This window comes from Sarcophilus harrisii, chromosome 3 (assembly GCF_902635505.1).
Source record: "Sarcophilus harrisii chromosome 3, mSarHar1.11, whole genome shotgun sequence".
Lineage (NCBI taxonomy): Eukaryota > Metazoa > Chordata > Mammalia > Dasyuromorphia > Dasyuridae > Sarcophilus > Sarcophilus harrisii.
The window spans coordinates 588,255,905-588,275,639 of record NC_045428.1 but is presented as its reverse complement, the minus strand read 5'-3'; the positions used below and the strand labels follow the sequence as shown (position 1 = coordinate 588,275,639).

At 47.4% G+C, this 19,735-nt stretch overlaps 1 protein-coding gene across 3 annotated transcripts; it reads right to left on the bottom strand.

Moving 5' to 3' along the window:
- Positions 1 to 2,136: 2,136 nt before the first annotated feature.
- LOC100931040 (zinc finger protein OZF) lies at positions 2,137 to 18,305 on the bottom strand. Of its 3 annotated transcripts, none has more exons than XM_031963092.1 (5): positions 17,767 to 18,305; positions 14,367 to 14,439; positions 11,177 to 11,303; positions 10,617 to 10,712; positions 2,137 to 3,771 (listed from the first exon to the last, which is right to left on the bottom strand). In XM_031963092.1, the coding sequence occupies exons 2-5, from the start codon at positions 14,397 to 14,399 to the stop codon at positions 2,378 to 2,380; spliced, it is 1,650 nt and encodes a 549-aa protein (XP_031818952.1). In that variant the 5' UTR covers positions 14,400 to 14,439; positions 17,767 to 18,305; the 3' UTR covers positions 2,137 to 2,377. The 3 variants fall into 3 exon arrangements, with proteins under 3 accessions (XP_031818952.1, XP_031818951.1, XP_012401159.1); XM_031963091.1 differs by lacking the exon at positions 17,767 to 18,305 and adding an exon at positions 16,789 to 17,400; XM_012545705.3 differs by lacking the exon at positions 17,767 to 18,305 and having other exon boundaries at positions 11,177 to 11,453; positions 14,367 to 14,443.
- Between the last annotated feature and the right edge of the window lie 1,430 nt (positions 18,306 to 19,735).

Genomic DNA, 19,735 nt, shown 5'->3' with positions numbered 1-19,735 from the left:
TAGTTGCCCTGAGCTGGCCCCTCTCTGGTCAGCTTGCCTCGGCCGGGCTCCAGAGCTACCTGTCCCTTCTTATTTACAAGTAGTTTTGACCTCTCATCCATGGCAGGTTTTACATGTTGGTGTGAATCCTTTCTGAGTCTTCCAGACAAGCTTTAACATTAGATTAAGTATGGGGGAAAGTCAGTTTGTATAAAAATGTGTTTGGAAAACCGAACTCTGGTGAACTGAACAGAGAAGGCCCGAGTTTAACAGGGTCAGAAACAGCTTGCGGACCTGGAAGGCACTGTACACTTTCATGGCTGGATGTGGGGAAGCATCCTCATCTTCCAGGTTTTCATAAATGAACTTCAATGGGGCTGCTCACTGACACTGTATTTCCAATAGTGGAAACATCCGAGAGGGTGCCCAGGAAGCAACGGGGTACTTAAATCCCACAAAAGTGGAAAAGCAAAGAGAGCCAAGGTTTAGTAAGCGCTGACTAATCACAGCTGTAGCTGGTCTGAGGGGTATTTAATTCGTGATTAGGGGTGTCTAATTCCTTCAGCCTTGCTCTAACTGGTCCTAATTAACCCATAAACAAGGAAAACATTTTCAAAGAATCATCTTTGTCAACAGAGTGGTCTCTGTGGCCCTCCATGTCCAACATCACCTAGGTGGACACCTGAAAGTCATGTCGTGGCTCCCAGTGGTCCCATGGCCCCAGAGTCTGGAGTTCCTTGCAATGTGGGCGATCTCTAACTTCTACTGCGGTAACTTCGTTTTCCTGTGCTACAGGGAGGCTTTTCCCAATCACGCCTCATCCCTGAAGTCCGGCCATTCACCTCTCTGCCCTCCTAGGGTTTGTTCCAGCCTTTTTCAGACTGGAGATAGGCTCATATTTCTCTTTGCTAATTTTCAAATACCCCTTTATTTTCTGTATGTCCAGAGCTATGGGAGGGAGTATGAAATGGACACTAGCGTCTATCTAAATACTTCAATAGGTTCATTACTTCATGGGTGAGTCTTTCCCCAAAGCATCCTGCAGCCTCTCCTCTAGACTTGCTCATTTTGCGTGACCCTGAACTATCCACCCATAAATCCTCCATTGTCGGGTCAGCCGGTACACCAGAGGACTTCCTCTAGTCCTTTTAGTGTCCCTTTAAGTGTCTTCCCCACAGCACACAAGCTGTCCAGCTACTGCTTCTTATTCTCACTCCATTATCAGCTCACCTTCTGTCTCAGTCACATATGTTCTTAATGACGTCTTTTATATCACTCATTATACATAAACCATTTTTGGTTTATGTTACCACCCACATTATATTCAAAGGCTTCTTTCCATTGTACTGTGGGTAATTTTGGGTAACAAGACTGTGGTTATTCAGTAGTCACAGCCCCTTAAGTCACAGGGAGAATACAGGAGATAGAGATGTGTTTGTGGGCAACAAGAAGTCTGAAAGTACTGCGCAATTTCATCTGGGATTAGGAGCATTGGGAGATACCATTCCTCCTTTGACTAGGAATCATTTTGTTTGAACCTTGGATCATATACTATTGCAGGACAGAAGGAGAGAGAAAAGCATCAAAACATCTAAAAGTGAAAAAAATTAGCGGGAAGGAAGGAGATTGTGTGCCCAAGCCATAATATAGGGCGAACTCAGAAACAACCAGTGTTTCTGGGGGGTGGGGAAGGGAAAGAATAAATAACAAACTAAAGATAATGGATAGAAATATGAGACTAAGAAAAAAAGTCTTAAGACATGAAAAGAATTAAGGTTAGACATGTTAGGAAGAGATGGAAATTTAATGAAAGTAAAAAAGAATAATTTATATTTTTATTTCATTTCTTTGTTCTAAAAGGTTACCCTTAAATTTTATTGTATTAATATTCAAGTCTAAATTATTTTGTGACCAACCACAATTCCAGAGGCTCCCTGATGAAGCATGCTACCTACTTCCTGACAAAGAAGTAATGGATTCAGAGTGCAGGAGACTTTTTGGGGGGGGATACAAACAATGAAGGAAGTTTTGTTTGTCCGTACACATCTGCACATATTTGGTTTAAAAAAGTTTGTTCTTTTTCAATGAGAAGATAGGAAAGAAAGAAGATACATTTTTATTAATGGGAAAAATTAAATTTCAAAAAATATTTTGACTGAAAAAAGGTTTTATTTTTTAAAATGGATTCATAAGTTGGGGGGTATTAATTCTATTTTCAGACAGACTACTTGAATCTGTATGACTCTTACCACCCAAGGAGATTGCTAAAGTAAGACTCCCCCCCTTCCCAAACATTTTCCCCTACCAACATCCCACTGTCATAATGGCTGACAGAAATGTTATCTGGACTCTTGGGTATTTAACAAAGTGAAAAGTCTAAGTTCAACTTTTTTCCCTTTCATTGTACCCCCAGGGTTAATTCTGCAGTGTGCAGTTTCTGATGCTTGGTCAGGGCTGCCCGCCTACTGAAGGCACTCCCACAGTCATTACACGCATAAGGTTTCTCCCCGGTATGAATTCTCTGATGTTGAGTGAGGAATGTCTTCCGACTGAAGGATTTCCCACATTCGCTACATTCATATGGTTTCTCCCCAGTATGAGTTCTTTGATGGTAAGAAAGGGATGAGCTCTGGCTGAAGGTTTTCCCACATTCATTACATTTGTAGGGTTTCCCTCCAGGGTGTGTTTTCTGATGTGAAAAAAGAGCCGAGTTCAGTCGGAAGGCTTTTCCACATTCATTGCACTCATAGGGTTTTTCTCCAGTGTGAGTCTGCTGATGGCGAGTGAGGGTTGAATTCTGGCTAAAGACTTTTCCACATTCACTACATAAATAGGGTTTTTCTCTCGTATGGATTCTCTGATGGGAATAAAGGGCTGAGCTCTGTCTGAAAGTTTTCCCACATTCACCACACTCATAGGGTTTCTCTCCAGTGTGAGTTTTCCGATGCTGCGTAAGGACCGAGTAGTATCTGAAGGCTTTCCCACATTCGCTGCATTCATAAGGTTTTGCTCCAGTATGAATTCTCTGATGTTGAGTAAGAGATGAGCAGTACCTGAAGGTTTTTCCACAGTCAGTACATTCATAGGGTTTCTCTCCAGTGTGAATTCTCTGATGTTCAATAATATACGTACTCCGACTAAAAGCTTTCCCACATTCACTGCATTCATAGGGCTTCTCGCCAGTGTGAGTTTGCATATGTTGAGTGAGGGATGCATGGTAACTGAAGGCTTTCCCACATTCACTGCAGGTGTAAGGCTTCTCTCCAGTATGAGTTCTCTTATGGGAATAAAGGGAGGAGATCTGGCTGAAGGCCTTTCCACATTCATTACATTCATAGGGTTTCTCACCAGTATGAATTCTCTGATGCTGGGTAAGGCATGTGTTCTGGCTGAAGACCTTCCCACACTGATTACATTCATAGGACTTCTCTCCAGCATGGATTCTCTGGTGTTTAATTTGGTCGGAACTCTGTTTGAGGACATTTCCGTGTTTATCACAGTTATCGAGTCTCTCATTTTCAGGAATTCTCTGTTGTGTCACAAAGTTCCCCTCAAATCCACCACATTCAGAGACACTCTCCTCAGTGGCAATTTTCTGGTGTGTGATTGTCACTTGCCTCAAATGTCCCTCCTTAGTTCTGTGCTCTCTCTTTAATTTGCCCACATAGTTCCAGGCTTCTTTCAACTTGAATTGTGAGGGACCATTCTTTGTAATAACTTTCTCAGATGGTCTTCCTTCAGATCTGTTCCATTCTGGAGAGAGTACCTTGGTCTTGGAATTGGTCTCCCAGGCTGAAAGAAATAAAAAAAATCCTTTGTACTGTATGTTGAGAAAAAGGAAACTGCTGTGGGGAAAATAGAACTGAAAATATCTGCCAGGATAATAAGGCTTTGAGAATTATCCAAAAAGTTCATGCAATGTAGGAAGATCATAAATGGAAAAGGAGTAGTGGGTTGAGGGAAGAGATCTAGTATTTAGAGAATAAAATCCATGCAGAAGGTTGAACTGGGAGGTGGAAAAGATGATGGATGGACAGGTTAAACTGGGAAATTATGAATAAAAGGAAATACAATGCAGTCAATAATATTGTCTCTCTAAACATTCTCCCTTCTACCTCCAGTGTATCCTAAACACTGCTACCAATTTAATTTGCTGAAAATTTACTGTTATCTATCCTTACCTAAAATTTCTTTGATGGCTTCCCAGCTATCAGGTAAAGATAAAAATCATCCTGGAATTCAAAAGCTTTGCCACAATCCAGTCCAATGGCACTTACCCTATCCCACCCATCATTACACTCCAACACATGCCGCAGTTCACCTTTGCTGGGATTGATCATTCACATTTTGGGTTCTGTGCCTCTCCCCTTCCTTTCCATCTACCTAAATCTTACTCACTTTTCAGAGCTTAGCTAAAGGTCTTCCTTCTTCTACAAAGCCTGACATAACCACTGGAGCCTAAAGATTTCCTCTCCTTCCTTTTCAGATGTTTTATAACATGTGTTATCCGAATCATTGTGAGAGCTTAATTAACTCGTCTTCTAACTCTTTTTTATTCAGGGTAGGGAATAAATCATATTTCTTTTGTACTTTGGTTTTTGCACCTAGCAGGTACTCGGTAAATATGAAATGAATGAGTGGATATCCTGGGACAAAAGGCAGAGAAACAACAGTTGTTATTTTTTTTTTAAGATAAATTTTATTTTAAAAGATAAAAGGGTAAAGGTTCCTCCTGAGCCTGATGCCAGAGTAAATACCTAATCAACAGATCAATTGTTTGAATACTAAATAGTTGCAAACACTACAGCTGGGCTCAGAAGTTCAAAAATCTAGAATGGGAGAAGCCTTGGAAGGCCACATAGTCTAATCCCAACATTTTATAGATGAGTGAACTTAGGTCCAGGGCGGAGGTAGGGGAAGTCATAGTATAGTGGAGAAAGTACATTGGGCTGATGTCAAGACACAACTGGGTCAAATCTAGACACTGACACTAATTGTGTGACCATGTCATTTATTCTCTAGAACCTTCAATTTTCTCATCTGCAAGATGGGGGTTATGTCTATAGTATTATTGGTTTGCTGTGACAATTAGAAGACTTTGGTGATATATAAAGTAGCCTGCCAATCTCAAAGTGTATATTGTCAGTTATCATTATTATTATTATATATAATTATTAATTAAGTATAAGGTATGTCCTTTCCCTCCAGGAGATTCTCATCTACCTGGAGAAAACGAATTAGCACACGTGAAACAAGACAACAAGGTAGGGCAAGATACAGCTACTTATGAGATCATGACAAAGATTATAAAACTTGATGGAGTATGGAGGCCATACTTTCTGAGTATGATGGTCAATATGAAATGGTTCCATTCAGAAGACATTTATTAAACACTTCATGCAGTGAAGGAAAGCTTCACAGAAGAAGAATGATTTGGGTTTTCAATGAAGTGTGTCACAGATAATCTTGGAGTGGAAGGAGAATACCTCATGTTGACCCACTATTTGGTGGCTATAAATTGATTTCTTCACAGCAACTCAGGGAAAGAGGCTGCAGATAAATGTGAGAAAGAGCAGAAGAGGGAAATAAGATGGTGGTGGTGGTGGTACCAGGTTGCTCAGCTATTTTTATTGTTCAGTGTTCAGTTGTTTGGTATTTTTAGTTATTTGTCTGAATCTCTGGGACCTCATTTAGGATAATGTGGTCCACTTGGCTGCCCAGCTTATTTTACAGAGGAAGAACAAGTTTTCAGTGATTTACCCAATCTCTAACAGCTAGGAAGTGTCTAGGGCTAGGTTTGAACTCAGGAAAATGAGTTTTCCTGATTCCAGACCTATCCACTGGCTCTATCCACTATGGCTCCACCAGCTGCAAACAAGCTTGGGAAAAGATCAAATTATGGAGGGCCTTGAAATCCAAGGAGTCAGGTGTATTCCAGAGCAGTTTTAGGGAAGATCTGGATTATCACAGAAGTCAATAGGCAGTAGTAACAAGGGAAAAAGCAATAAATTGTAGGTCAGTGTAAAAAAATGAACACTAGCTTGGTCACTTACTTGGTCACTGACTGCATATAAGATGCAAAGAAGACAGAAGATTCCAGGCCAATTCCCCCCTTACCCCCTAGTTTCTAACTTTAGAGTAAGAAGAGAACTGGTATCGTGGTATAACTGCCTATTGCTATTATTATAATAGCACTCTTTCCCCCCAACTGCTCAAAAAAGTCCTTTTGAATTTGGGGGGGGCAGTGAATGTGATATAAAGTAAATATAAAATTTTATGATTTTATGACTTAAGCACTGACAATATAGGAGATTTCAGAGAAAAATGGTCACAATATTTCTTACAATATGAATGTATATTTGAATTAAATTTCCCCGAAAGGGGAGAGGGTAGCCTCAGTAAAGTGCTGGGGTCTTCAGGCTGGGCAAGGCAGGCTAGTAAAGTGAGAAAGTAGAATTTTAAAAACAGAAGGGAGTTTTTTAAGTCTGACTAATGTATCTGGAAAGCTGAGAAAATCCAGGATGAGCGGATGGCAGTGGAGATGCTATCGCAAACTATCTGCTGGAGAGAGGAAAAAAAAAAGGCCCCAACATAGGAGACCTGGGATTGCTTCTCAAGAGACAAAGGAGGCTGAAGGAGATCAATGAATCTGAGACTGGAGTGAAAATAGGGGGAACCAGCAAGATGAGAGTTTTCAAAGGTCAGACATCATACTGTGCACAAGGGGACACAATGTTGTAAGACGATCAGCCGTGAATGACTTTGCTCTTCTCAGCATTACCATGATACCAGACAACTCTGAAGGGCTGTCCATGAAAACTGCCATCCATCCCCAGAGAAAGAACAGGTGGTGTCTGAAAACGGACTGAAGCACGCTTCTGAAACTTATTTTTCATGAGTTTTTTTTTTTTTTGTCTGTTTCCTTGGACAATATGACTATTATGGAAATGTTCTGCATGACTACACATGCATAACCAGCATTGAATTGCTTGTCTTCTCAATGAGGGGGAGGGAGGGACATAATAAGGAAGCCTTATTTGATTCTCAGACTCAAAGGTTGTTTTTTTTTTCTTTTTTCCCTAGGTTTATTTATTTATTTATTTTATTTTATTTTTATTTTTATATTTTATATTTTATATATTTATATATATTTATAATATATATAAATATATGATATATATTTAAAATATATTTATATATTATATATATATATTATTTTTATTTTTATTTTATTTATTTATTTTTATTTATTTTATTTATTATTTTATTATTTATTTATTTATTTTTTGCCTGAGGCAATTAAGTGACTTGCCCAGGGCCAAGAACTGTTAAGTGTCTGAGATCACATTTGAACTCAGGTCCTCCTGACTTCAGGGCTGGTGCTCTATCCACTGCACCACCCAGTTGCCCTGGGAATCAAAGTTTCAAAAACAAATGTTAAAAATGGTTCTTACATGTAACTGGGGAAAAATAAGATACTAAACGAGATAATTTTGATCATTAAAAAAAAATTAGAGAAGGGGCCCCTGGGCTGGAAACAGAGTGAGGACCCATTATTGAAGAGTTCCCTTTGCCCAAAGAGGTAGAGGACCTTCCTTTACTATCCTAGTTTATATCTTTATACTCCTAAATCTTTCCATTATTTAAGAAGAGTCGTGTACTCTATACCAAATGAAATGAGATATTATTTGTCAAGGGCTTTGCAAATATAAAAAACAATATAAATCCTGGCTACAGTCATCACTGTTTGAATGGGGGGGGGGGGGGGGGCTGCAGGCAGAAAGTGGAGAAGGCTCCAATTCAGGGAGAGAGTGATTTTCTGACCTTCTCGTCCCCACCTCCCTCAGAAGCCTCAGCATGTGGAAGTGGGCGTGTGGCCCAAGCCCAGGCCCAGCTCAGTCCCACCAGGCCTGGCTCAATCCTATCAGATCTAGCTCAATTCTACCAGACATTGCTCAGGCCTGGCTCAAAGAAAGGCTATGAAAGGAGCTGCTTTTAATATGAAATAAGAGAAACAAGAAAGAGAATCTCACTGGATGAGAGGTTATGTCATCTCTGCGCTCAAGGTGAGCAAGAGTGAACAGGCCTATCTGAAGGAATGGGAGGTTGTCAACCAACATCTGTTGGAGGAAGAGCTGGTAGAGGAATTCTAGAAAGAAAAACTAAGTCAACGTAAAGTTGGGTGAGGTCTCCCACCCAGATCAAAGGCATACATCCTGGAAATCTCTATGTACATATTTTGTTCCCAAATTCTCTCTAAAATGGAAGAGTACTACCACTCTAAGGTGGTAGTACTACAAGTCTGGAATATATATATATATATATATATATACACATACACAAATAAGCTAATACAAGACTATTCTATTTATAGGCTAATATGTAATCTCTATATTTTATGTATATATTATATATGTGTGGGCATTTTTAAATTTACATATGCATGTATATCTTCTCATTTGGTCATGTCTGACGCTCTGTGACCCCATTTGGGATTTTCTTGGCAGATACTGCAGTGGTGTATCATTTCCTTCTCCAGCTCATTTTACAGATGGGGAAACTGAGGCAGACAGGGTACAGCTGACTTGTTCAGGGTCCCACCGCTGGGAAACGTCTGAGGCCAGATTTAAGCTCGGATTTGAGTCTCCCGACTCCAGCCCCCACGCTCTGTCTCCCACGTCACCCCGCTGCCCTTAATGTGTTGGTCGTATCCTTTGTTCTCGAAGAGGACCAAGATGACGTCACTGTTACAGTCGAGTTACTATGTTACAGTTCGACTGTGGCTGATCAGACAAGTAGGAGCTGGCAGCGCTCTGCCGCAGGCTGGACACAAACAGTCCTCAGGAACGTTCTGGGCGGATTCTCTGACTGAGTATTTTGTGTTTCCTTTGGGCTAATTCTGCTCTGCTTGGAGCACAGCACTTTGATAAGGGCACGCCAGGCTGGGCGGCATCTCCCATGTCACCCAATTCCAAAGTTCTTAAGGGAGACCTTATGGTTGTCCTTGTTCTGACTATCTTGTGAGCAAGATATACACACATACACACACACACATATATGTACACATATGCACAAATATATAGGTATGCATCTATGTGTGTACAGATTTAGCAGTTCAGAATATAAATTTATTTAGAAAAACTTTAGTGAGGATAGAAAAAGGCTACGAGGAGTTGTTTCATAAGATAGCAAAGTGCATCAGAAAGTTAAAAATAAATCTGTTAAGCTCGGTGTGAAAGCCAGCTAAGTCCCATCATCCCGGGAGCATTTATGGATAATATTACAAGAGATTAAGGGAGATGTTACACAGCAATCCTAAACAGAGATGCACCTTTTTAAAGAAGAAAGAGCCGAACATATTGAGACCCGGGAGGCCGTAGTCAAGGTGACCCCGGGCAAACTCTGCAGAGCAGGCCCTTCTGCACACCGGCTACAACTATATTCTTTAATAAAGAAAGAAGGAAGGAAACAGGGCCAAGGCTGGTAGAATTTGGGGCAGGCCTGGAACTGGTTGAGGAACAAAAGCATTTTCTTTGTTTGCTGACTGTCTGTTCCTTTTGATCCCACCTTGATAAAGGCCATGGATCTGGGCCAAGATCTGGCCCTGCTTTGTGAGCCTCTTTGCTCGACGGTTGGGTAATAAAATTTGAATTAACCCCCCACAAACTTTGCTGATTCACATGCCCATCTTTTCATCTCCAAAGTCTAAACACACTGAGCGTGATCTCAACAAAGGCATAAGACATAGGCAGACTGCGGCGGGGCTGCTGCCCACATGACCGGAGGGTGCACCGAGCCCAAGGGTCCCTGGTGTGTACTGGTTGATGATGAGGATGGCGTTGATGATGATGATCATCATCATGAACAACCACAGCGTTTGACTCAGGAACATAACCTGCAACCTTCGATCGCTAACAAGGAGTCATCCAAGAATAATCCAAAGGGGAAGGATCAGACCCCATGGCAGATATTACCAGAGACAAGGTCCTGTAATGATCAAACACGGGACAAGACAGGCCCTGATAGTATCACGAAACATGGAAGGGCCAAAGGTCCAGGAGCTCAGGTGTGGGAGGCCACGGACTGGCCGCAGTAAGCCTCATGAGCTCTGCGACCATGAAAAAGGGGAAAAGCCAAACGGGTGAAGAACCCTCCGGACGAGAGTCTACAGCTGGATGGGAATTAGTTAATTAATCCAGAACTCAGCTAGAGTGCTCTTGCTAATGCCTTTGGTCACCTTGCTGGGATCTCAGCTGCTGCACCAGCTCCGATAATTCTCTCTGCCTCTGACTTCCTTAGAACAAAGGCCCTTTTTCCCTGGCCTTCTTCCTGAAATGATTAAATTACCCAGAAATTTTGTCTCTTGGACCTTTTTCAACATCACACTCCTTAGTTCCAATCCCTTCATAATCCAGTCTTGCCCACTTCTTCTCACGGTGCTCTCCCTCCCCATCTGAGGCCCTGGATTAGAGCCCTCAAGCTTTCCTGGCTGTGGCCTGCGCTTGCAGGGATCCTGCTCAGCCTGGCCTCCCTTCTCCAGCCTGGCCACATGCTCCCGGCCTCTACAAAGGCCCTGGCCTCCCATCCCTGTCCTAGCCTCTATGAAGGCCCCGGCCTCTCCAAAGCTGGGCACGCACCTGAACATGGGCCTCCCGGGAGTCCTGGGTCCGGCTTCCACGGCTCCCCGCCTCGTTCCAGGAGACAGACCAGCCCGGGCTTGGCAAGGACGAGCCCTGGCAGGGGGAGACAAATGAGACGGGCTCAGGCTCCAGGGGGGCCCGACAGGATTCCTGGGGCAGGGCCTGGTCACGGCCTGGGCGGGCATTTCTCAGAGGGACAATGTCAGTTTCCATTGACAGCAGGGGAGCTGCCCCCAGAGGCGTCTGCACTGGGGAGGACTCTGAGGAACAGGAGGATGGAGGACGGCTTTCAGGGGGCCAGACAATGAAGCCACCCGGTTCTGACGATGATGACAAGGCTCCGGGAGTAGAAGCACCTGCTGCTGAGCTGCCGAGGGCCTGGGGCCCAGCTGGGCCTGGTCAGAGCTGGCAGAACCCGAGGTATGGTGGCATTTCACAGATGGGGAAACTAAGGCCTGTAGAGGCTGACCCGTCCCTGACTGCATCCCTGCCCCCCAGAAGTGACAGCCCCCCAGGGCCAACCTGCCCCAAAGGGCCATTCGCCGCCTCCTCCTTACCCAGGGAGGCCAGGCTCCCGTAGTTCTCCAGCATCACATCCCGGTACAGGTCCCTCTGGGCAGGGCCCAGCAGCCCCCACTCCTCCTGGCTGAAGTCCACGGCCACGTCCCGGAACGTCACGGGCTCCTGAAACATCACACATGTTCGGCTTGTCCAGGGGCCGCCCCAACTCCAGGACCCCAGAGTCCTTCTGGGGCATCAGCCAGCACCCTCAGGGTTCTGGGCACTGTGACAGTCACAGGGAGTCCTACTGCCCTCAGATTACAGATGAGGAAACTGAGAACAGAACAAGAAACAGCTGCTCAGGAAGCCTAAGTGGCAAGATTTGAACCTTGTGCCCTAAGGGAACCCCCAGACCACTTGCAGGGTCTGTAATAGGGAGCTCCCGGGGAGAGAAAAGGCAGAGAGCTGGCCTGGCTGAGAGGGTCTAGGGGGCTGCCCAGTCCGGCCTCCCCCCGATGACTCCCTCTACAATATCCATCAGCCAGGGAAAGCCCCGCTGCAGCACCAGAAGGGTCTGACCCACGCCGGGACAGCCCCAGTGAGGGCAGATTCCCTTGATGTTGAGGCTCCACTTGCCCCTCTGCAGCTCCTACCCATTCACTCCGGGTTTTGCCCTTTGGGGCTGGGAAGAACAAGACTAAATACTTCCTCTGCACAGGATGCCTTGGAGATTCCTGGGAATTACATAATTATTTCTTAAACTCTCCTCTCTGCAGGAGAAACTTCCCAGGTGTTTAACAGGCAGCCCCTGGGGTCTGAGCGGGCAGGGGTCTCCCCTCCTTGTGGCCAGAAGCTGCCAGCTTCTGGAGGGGACTTAAAGCTGGGCTGGGTTTGATTGCATGGGGCAGCCTGACCTCAGGCCCAGGGAACTGAGCGTCAGCGAGTCTGGGAGGGGACGGCATCCAGGGCTTGCGTCTTATTTCTGACCTGGTGCTACCCACAGGGTAGGTGACACTGTCGCTGCCCAGGGGGCAATGGCAGAAATCTAAAGCCCAGCTTCTGCCCCGCCCAAGGCCGATGTAAACAGGTAACCCCTGACTTCCTCCTCCCTCCTTCCCTGCATCTCATGCTTGAGACATGTGAGCCCACGAGGGCACACGATAAAGTGCTAAGGTCCCTCCAAGCCCAGGCAGCAGGAAGGACTTCTGCTGTGGGGGGGGGGGGGGGGGCTTTGCTGGGAGTCAGAGGATCAGCAAGGTTTGTGAGCGGAGCTGTGTACCCCTGTCTGTCTACACCACAGCAAAGCAGCTCTGTCCAGGCAGGCCTGCTAATGGAGTCCCGTTCCAGAAGGAGGAGGAGGGTTGCGAGCACTCTGGTGACTCTGTCCCAATCATGAAGCATCTGGCGTTGCTGCAGCTGCCTGGGGGAGGGCCGGATGGAGCCAGAAAGCTCTGGCTGCATGACTGGACCAGGCCCTCGATTTTGTGGTTTTCTAGACAACTCTAATACCCTTAAATTGCGGAGCAGGGGTGAGGGGGGAGCAGTGCCAACCTGCAAGGGAAGGCTCTTCTCATCTGGGAATCACAGAGCAATCACAGGTCATCTCTGTCCCCTTCCTCGCTAAGAGGCGGAGGACATTTGTCTCATTCCTCAGTTTAACCTGGGACCCCCCACCCAAGGCGTAGGGATCCAGTGCTGAGATCCATGTAGGGTCGGAGAGGTGGCTGTAAGCCAGGGAAGGGGCCCTGATCGGGGGAGCAGGCCCCATCCCAGTGGTCCTGACAGCCTTTCCCAGAAGCCTTGGCAGAGCGGCCAGGGCAGGCAGATGAACAAGGGGCAGGGCTCAGGGGCTCTGTGGCCACGTCTCTCTGCCCGTCACCGTGGGTGCCCATCAGGGGCGTCTGAATCTGTTGTCACTGAGAAATTCTCAGGGAAACATCTTTTCACAATGATATCACACTTCCCACTCTCAGCAGATAATGTTGCTTCTTATTTTAAAAAACCAATAATAACCAAACTGAGCATATGAACGTAATCATATTACTGCACTGTGGGGATGCTGCACATGAAGAACGCAAAGAAATATGGGAAGACACGCGTGAAATGATGCTCAGTCATGCAAACGGAGCCAAGAAGCAACAGCTGTTATCAGCACGACTATGGTAATGAAGGCTCCTTTACCCAACGGGAAAAATGGGCCCCGGAGCCTGGGTCTGCTGACTTGGGCTGCGCCATCTTGGCCCGTCCGTCCATTAAGGGAAACTCCACCGGTGTCAAGAGCGGGCAGTCCACGCTGTGATTCACAAGCAGTGACCAGGGAGGATTTCACCAGGATCGTGGTGTATGTTGTACAGTGAGAGAAAACGAACTTTATAGATCCCAGAATTCATTTGGTTCTGCTGTACTAAAATCTAAGGATTTGAGCAACATTTTACCCCTTTTAAAAAGTATATTTGATAGTTTGGTGGATAGAACACCCATCCTGGGGTCAGGAGGACCTGAGTTCAAATCCACTTAATACTTCCCAACTATGTGATGTGGGGCAAGTCATTTAACCCCAATTGCTCGCCCCCCCCAAAAAAAAACTGTGTTTGTCTAGTTGTTTTTGCTGATGTTTGTCAAGTTTATAATAAAGGATTTTTTTAAAAATGCCAAATGTTTGTTGGATTGAACTAAAGATGGTCACAGGCCTGTTCCAAAGCAAGAAACACTCTGCTGGGCTTCTGTACGACTCTCTGTTCCCCATTCCCAGAATGCCCCCCTTCTCTCCTCTGTCTCTAGGATTCTTGGCTGTCTCTGAAGCTCAGTCCAAGTACCACTTTCTCTAGGACACCTTTCCCGATCCCCTCAGCTGCCAGAGTCTCCCACCACCAACGATTCATTATTTCTTTTTGGCGTAAATATGTCTCCACCTTTGGATCCTGAGACCTTGGGCATATGGACTGTTTCACCCATTCTATTAAGTGTCCAGCACTTTGCACACAGTAGCTGCTGACTGGATTGGTTTCCCAATGGTCACACATAAAGTACTTTGTAAACCTTAAAATGTTATGGAAACATCAGTTATTAGCATGATTTCGTGTTCAAGGGGGATCCAGTTTCCTGGAGAAGGGGAACTAAGGCAGTTTTCTGGATTGACTTTGTGAGGGCAGAGACACTATAGGGTAAAGGGGGAAAATGTGGTTGACATAGAAATGGCATTTTTGATTTAAAAAAAAAAAGACTCCCCTCCCCTCTCCAACTCACCTGGGATGCAGAAGTCAAGAGCCCAGTTGCCATTCCTTCCTCCTCTTACTTGTCTCTTCTTTGGAAGAAAGTCCTGAGCACACAATAAAAAGGAGGCAAGAGACACGGAGTGAGACAGAGAGACACAAAGAGAGAGAGATGGGGGAGGGACAGAGAGACAGAGATATAGGGGGAGAGAGAGTGACAGAGAGAGACAGAGAGAGAGAGAGAGAGAGAGAGAGAGACAGAGAGAGACAGAGAGAGAGAGAGAGAGAGAGAGAGAGAGAGAGAGAGAGAGAGAGAAGCTGTTACATAAGTGGTTTTGCATAATAACCATAGAGATTGGGGGTGAGGGGAAGAAATGATTTCTGGTCAGTACAGAGTTCCAGGTGAGTGCAAACACACACAGAAACACCCTCCGTTTGGGGGCGACTCTTTCCCATCCAATCCCAGGTGGAGGCCTCCATCATGATCCTGTGATCAAAGCAGGCTCAGAGGGACAGAGGCGGGGCCTGGGATTCAGGACACAGAGGCCGAGTTGGCAGCTCTGTGCACGTGAGCTGGAGCCCCGGCTCTCATTCCTGAAAAATAGAACCCTTGGGTTTGTTGGTGTTTTGCAGAAGCACCTTCCTTCTAAGCTCCCAATAAAGACAAAATAAAATCCTAAAGAGGATGCAGGAAAAGCTAAGGTCACAGATTACGGGGTGAAGGCTAGCATGACAAGGTCTGGTGGAAGGGTGGGCTTCCAAAGGGGTGATGAGAGAGCAGCCCCAGGGAGGAGTCAGTGAACCTATTACTGCACCCAGTAATAAGAGGCTGAGGACCCCCGGAAGCCGTAGGTCGGGGAGACCTTCCACTCCCTTACTCTACACAAGGACCCTCTGCCCTTTCCTCCTAAACCTCGCTCGTTTTTCCGTGGTCTCGCTTCTCTTTTCAAACAGATGGTGCCGATATTACAGGGTCACGGCCTACTTGCTTGGGCTCTGGATGCTCTGGCTTCACCAGGGTCCCCCACCTTCCCCCCAAATGGACCCAAACTGCTCTGCCCAGGGCCCCATGGGAGGCGTCTCCCCCTTGGATGGGTCGGAGTGAAATGAAGAGGACCCCCTCTGCGGGGGACAGCGCAGAGGACCGGGGGGCCCAGGAAGGACGGGAGCGGGGCTTAAAGTAACTCCGACACAGAGGGAGTCTCTTGGGAGATGCAGCCTGGAAAGCTGTTCTGTCTAACACCCAAAAGGCCACAGAGAAGGCTGAGGGAGGCTGGAGATGGCGGGGGAGGGGCCAAGTCAGGTCAGCACAGAGCTCCAGGTGCAGCCATTGGGGGGGAGGGGAGTGTTCCAGAGAAACCACAGGACTAGCTCCAAGATGCTCGAGTCTGCTCTGACCCTGGGGTCAAGGTCAAGCAGCTTCTCTGACAGCCTGCGGGCAACAAGGGGAAGGGGGAGGGGAGAAAAGGAGGGAGGAGGGAGAGAAAAAGAGCTAGAGAAGGGGGGCATTGAAGAAGACAGAGGGAGAAAAAGAGAGGGAGAGAGACAGAGAGACATAGAGACAGAGAAGGAGGGAGACAGAGATAGACAGAGATAGACAGAGACAGAGAGACACAGAGACAGAGACACAGAGAAGGAGGGAGACAGAGATAGACAGAGACAGGAGACACAGAGACAGAGACACAGAGACAGAGAAGGAGGGAGACAGAGAAAGACAGAGATAGACAGAGACAGAGAGACACAGAGACAGAGAAGGAGGGAGACAGAGAAAGACAGAGATAGACAGAGACAGGAGACACAGACAGAGACACAGAGAAGGAGGGAGACAGAGATAGACAGAGATAGACAGAGACAGAGAGACACAGAGACAGAGAAGGAGGGAGACAGAGAAAGACAGAGACAGAGAAGGAGGGAGACAGAGATAGACAGAGATAGACAGAGACAGGAGACACAGAGACAGAGAAGGAGGGAGACAGAGAAAGACAGAGAGAGACAGAGACAGGAGACACAGACAGAGACACAGAGACAGAGAAGGAGGGAGACAGAGAAAGACAGAGATAGAGACAGGAGACACAGACAGAGACACAGAGACAGAGACAGAGAAGGAAGGAGAGACAGAAGCAGACACACACAAGAGACTGAGGGAGAAAGAGAAAGACAAACTGACAGAGAAGGATGGAGAGAAAGAGAGAACAGAGGAGGGGAAGGGGACCCTTGGAGGCGGGGCCCCTCTGACCCGAGGCGCGCACCGGGAGCACTCACAGACGCCCACGCCCCTCTGGCCGCCGGTGCACACCCTCACGCGCCCGTGGCCCCCCCCCCGCCCCGCGCTGACACGCTCAGAAAGCGCGCACACACCTGGCCACACACCCCCACAGGCCCCCGCCCAATCCCCCCGCGCACGAGCACGCGCACGCCCGGCGCCACAGTCCCGCGCGCTTCCACAAGGAGCTCACCTTCAGGCCCGTAAGCAAGTGCGTCTGCACAAAACAGGCCGCGGAACTACACTTCCCAGAATCCTCCAGGAGGGAAGAAGGGAAGGGTTAGTCGCCGCTCAAAGACTTCGTCTCCCAGAGGCCTCCGCGGCGGCTCCCTACCGCCTTATGATTCTCCCCAGACTCCCCCTCTCTTCCCCAGCCTGTGTCCCAAAGCCCTGAGCACGCGTGTGTGTAGCTTCCCACGCAGAGGCTCGCCTGAGAGGCGGAGCGCCTGCGCAGGGGCCCCGGGAGTCCCCCGAGACAAGAGGTCAAAGGTCAGGGACAGCTTTTGGAAGCTCCCACTGGCCAGTGCCCCGTGTGGGCGCCAGGTAACGAGGCGTCCCCCACAAGCGCAAATAAAACCCCGACATTGTCCCCGCCCCCGCGGCATCTTCCGCATCTGTCAGAGCGACAAAAGATGGGAATGGTCGCCCTTGGAGGGGCTGGAGGCGCTGCTCATCTGCAGCGTCCGCCGCTAGAAAACACTCAGTGACACCGGAAAGTCTCTTCTTGTTCCTGCCCTTTGACCCAGACGGTCCCACCCAACCTGCGCCCCAAGGGGACACAGGGCGGGGGGCGCCCACGGGCGAGCTTTTGGTTAAGCGCCCAATGGTCGGGGAGAGGCGAACGCGCCCGTGTGCGCTGAGTGCAGAGAAATCGGGGGGAGTTCTGGGACCTGATTCGGAGGGAAGACGGGGCACTGCCGAACTCTGCCCGGGACTGGGAAAGAGGCTGACTGCTCTGGGTCCCGGCCGGCCATCGTCCCCTTTGACCAGGAGGCTGGTTCCTGTCCCTTTGGAAGAGAACCGAAAAGGCGCTTTCACGTTTCCCACCGTGGCCCAGGAGACCGATAGGAGCCCGGAATGTTCTGGGACGGCGGGCACAAATAGTTCCCGGGAACCTCTGGGGTGACGTCACTAACTTTGTGCATCTCGCGTTTCCTCCGAGCTAACTCACTTCTGCTGCGCTCCCAGCGTGGGCGCGTCGGGATCCCGAGACTGGAACCGGGACCATCCCAGGGGCGCTTCCCTGCCGCTTGTCGCCTGGTCTCAGCGCTGTCTATCATTAAGTAAGCGGCCATTACGTCAGCGCTGTCATTAAGTAAGCGGCCATTACGTCAGCGCTGTCATTAAGCAAGCGGCCATTACGTCAGCGCTATCATTAAGTAAGCGGCCATTACGTCAGCGCTGTCATTAAGCAAGCGGCCATTACGTCAGCGCTGTCATTAAGCAAGCGGCCATTACGTCAGCGCTGTCATTAAGCAAGCGACCATTACGTCAGCGCTGTCATTAAGTAAGCGGCCATTACGTCAGCGCTGTCATTAAGCAAGCGGCCATTACGTCAGCGCTGTCATTAAGTATGCGGCCATTACGTCAGCGCTGTCATTAAGTATGCGGCCATTACGTTAGCGCTGTCATTAAGTAAGAGGCCATTACGTCAGCGCTAATGGGCGGGTCCGCCGAGAGGAGGGCTGAGCGCCAAACTGGGACCGGCATCGTTTCAGTATTTCCAGGCCTCATCCCGTTGTCTTCCGCCTGGGAAGGCGCTGTAGGCCAGCGCCCTCTGGTGGGCAACGGGGATTCTGCAGCCCCTTGAATCTGCTCTGCTCCAGACGCTGTGCTAAGTGTTGGGGACACAAAGAAGGGTTTAAAAAAACCAGCCCCTGCTCTCAAGTTCATCCTCTATGGGGGAAACACTGCAAACAACACGTGGGAGCAGGAAGACACGGTGGCGATAATGAGCGTGCAGTGCCACCTGGTGGGCAACCCACGTATTGCACCAACCTTTCTCTGTGTAGTTTGGGACAAGAGGGCAGGAAGCCAAGGGCGAGCTGCTGTTGCTATGGCAACCCTCAAGCATCAAACACACAGGCTCACTAGCTCCTCTCTGCCCCTCCCTCCCGGCTGATCCAATATCTGCATCAGCTGGATAATTGCTCCATGGCACTGCCGTCTTCTGGGCCTCTTCCACTGAGCTGATGCCACCTGCTGAGTCTCCACTGAACTGCGCCTGATATGTGGGGTTTTTTTTAGTCCATCTAACCCACAACTGTTTTAGCTCTTTGTATTAACTTTAGTAGTGATGGGAAACATACTAATAATACACAGTAGTTGGGTGGTACAATGGCTAGAGCGCCAGGACTAGAGCAGGAAAACCTGAGTTTAAATCTGGCTCGGACGCTTCCTAGCTCCGTGACTTTGGGTATAAAATCACTGAACCCCCTTTGCCTCAGTTTACACATCTGTAAAATGGGCTGGAGAAAGAAATGGCAAGCCGCTCCTTTATCTCTTGCCAAGAAAACCCCAAATGGGTCATGAATAATCAGACAGAATTTAAACAATCGAACAATATTCACTCCACCTCCCAAGTCCTTTGCAGGCTGCCTGCTTTCTGGACCTTCCATATGCTTAATCTTCCCAGATCAGAATGTAAACTTTAAAAGCATCAATACTCGTGTTTCTTAGTTTTTTAATCCTCCACATTTAGAACAGAGCATCTTACTAAAGATCTAAAATTACTAAGTGTTACATTTTTTTTTAGTAAAGTTTACTTTACTAAGTAAAGATACTAAGTGTTATTAAAGAACACTTAATAAAGCCTTTCTCTATATCTCTAATGACTACCAGCATCCTTGGCACATAGTAGGTCCTTTTAGGTACTTTCTAATCAATTGTTGATTGACTTCCATTACTCCTTTGGTTAAGAATTTCCCCTTTAGTCATAGTTGTCTTTCTATTTATTTTATGGCATGACATTTCTATTCAAGCCAGTATCCTTTTTAGAAATTACTGTATTATAGGAGGTAAGATATTTGTTGCTGTTGTTGTCGTGGGTGATGTCATTTCTGATTCTCCAGGACCTTCCTTTGGAGTTTTCTTGGCAAAGATACTGGAACAATTTGCCATTTTCTTCTCTAGATCATATT

Bases quoted from the DNA above. Each gene is read 5' to 3' on its own strand.
- LOC100931040 (XM_031963092.1), bottom strand. From the start codon at position 14,399: ATGGCAACTGGGCTCTTGACTTCTGCATCCCAG. The intron at 10,713-11,176 runs GTAAGGAGGAGG...TCCCCCTGCCAG, and splicing joins CGGGAGCCTGGCCTCCCTGG to GGCTCGTCCTTGCCAAGCCC. The intron at 3,772-10,616 runs GTGCGTGCCCAG...TATTTCTTTCAG, and splicing joins CCCGGGAGGCCCATGTTCAG to CCTGGGAGACCAATTCCAAG.